This window comes from Talpa europaea (genome assembly GCF_964194135.1).
Source record: "Talpa europaea genome assembly, chromosome: 10".
NCBI lineage: Eukaryota > Metazoa > Chordata > Mammalia > Eulipotyphla > Talpidae > Talpa > Talpa europaea.
Genome location: NC_140077.1, coordinates 108282333 through 108283943, shown reverse-complemented (window position 1 = coordinate 108283943; position 1611 = coordinate 108282333). Strand labels below are relative to the sequence as shown.

Here is a 1611-nt window from a genome sequence, read left to right as displayed (position 1 = left end):
GAACTTCTTAGAATTCTCTTTGGAAGAGAGTCCTTAAAGTTTCTCAATGAGAAAAACATACTAAGCAGACAGTGATCCCCAAACTTATTTACTATGGAGCTATTTTGCCCTGAATAACTTGCAGATGGAACACACTTTGAGAAATGTCAGTTTACATGGTTTCCATTGCAGAGCAACAAAGAGACAAGTAAGTAGGCAGGTGCAGACATATAGGTTTTAGAGAACAATTTTTTAAAATATTGTATAATATTCCTATGAGTTGACCAGCATTTTTAAAGCAATCACATTTTGTCTGGATTTAAGTTTAAGTGCTCTCTTGACTGAATTTCCTTGTCCGCTTCGGTTGTGAGTCATGTAGAGGTCACCTCTGGTCAGTCAACAGATCTTCTTGAGAGTTCAACACAAACAGAGTCATTTCCCCTTGACCCTATACTCTGCTCAGTATCTTCCCTTAGGAATTATTTGCATATTTTCTCTTTAGAAAGGGTTAGAGTGCTGCTGATGACCATTTAGGAAATTCTGAATGAAGAGTAAGACTGACCACAACATCTGAGAGGGGAGGATAGTTCAGAAGACATGATCCACATGAGGAAAAACAGACACATTTCTACCAAACAACACTGTCCTTGCCTTATGGAACCATTCTTTTTTTTTTTTTTTTTGTAACGACTGCTTTGTTGACAGCAGTACAAGTCAATAAATATTGATCCCCAAACAACTCAGATTATTTATCAGATTACTGGTCCACTGAACCGGCTGATTGCTGGGATGACAAATTGAACTCAATCTTGCTTCTTGGGAAATGAAGCCATAACCAGTTGATATATGGCATATCCTGCTCCACCAACTATTAGAATCATGGTGGCCCTATACAGGAGGGCATCAGCTACCCCACCCTTTAGATGCACTGGAATTCCATTTTCCTCCTGAAACAGCTTTTGTTTCTCTGGAACTTTATTTTGTAACTGTCTGCATGAAGCAGTACTTATGGTCCTCTGGGTAATCTGACACAGAGCCAGCAGATTTCACAGCATCTTGGCTCAGTTACTGTCCACCAACCGCGCCAACTGAATACCAGGAACTTCCTGTGGAACCATTCTTAGTGAAGAACTTAAAAGGCTTGATCAGTGATACAGTGAAGGTGTAACTGATTTTTCGTTTTTGGAAACTGGGAGAGGAACCACAGTCTGACACACACTCAGACTCACACACACATACACACACACTCCTAACTTGACTTAGGCAGAGCCAGAGAAAGAATTATCAGAGGAGAGAAAATAAAGTTCACCTCTTTCTTAATTCTCTCCAGACCCAGGGTATAAAAATCTGGATTTCTTGTTTAGTTTTTTGAATTGAGGTGACATTGCTTGACAATGCTGCAGAGGTGCAGGTTCCCCCTCTTCATATATCTGTGGCCACACTGCACCCACCCCCAAGGCACCCATAGTCCCCCACCACATGCGCTGTGTCCCCTCCACATTTTGCTCTACTGCGCTTTTCCCTCCCACTCCGGTAGATCTGTTGCTGAGCCAGTTTCAAAGGCTCATCACTGTAGCCCAATCAATGGACACCATTGTCACTCACACCCCTTAGTCCTTCCTCCAGGGAAGG

General features: G+C 42.1%; 1 protein-coding gene across 1 annotated transcript; it reads right to left on the bottom strand.

The window, feature by feature from the left end:
* Positions 1 to 782: 782 nt before the first annotated feature.
* LOC311178871 (cytochrome c oxidase subunit 7A2, mitochondrial-like) lies at positions 783 to 1025 on the bottom strand (the record flags this gene model as incomplete). Its single annotated transcript, XM_084245597.1, has 1 exon — positions 783 to 1025. A coding segment is annotated over one exon (243 nt), but the record flags the coding sequence as incomplete, so codon positions are not given.
* Positions 1026 to 1611: the final 586 nt, after the last annotated feature.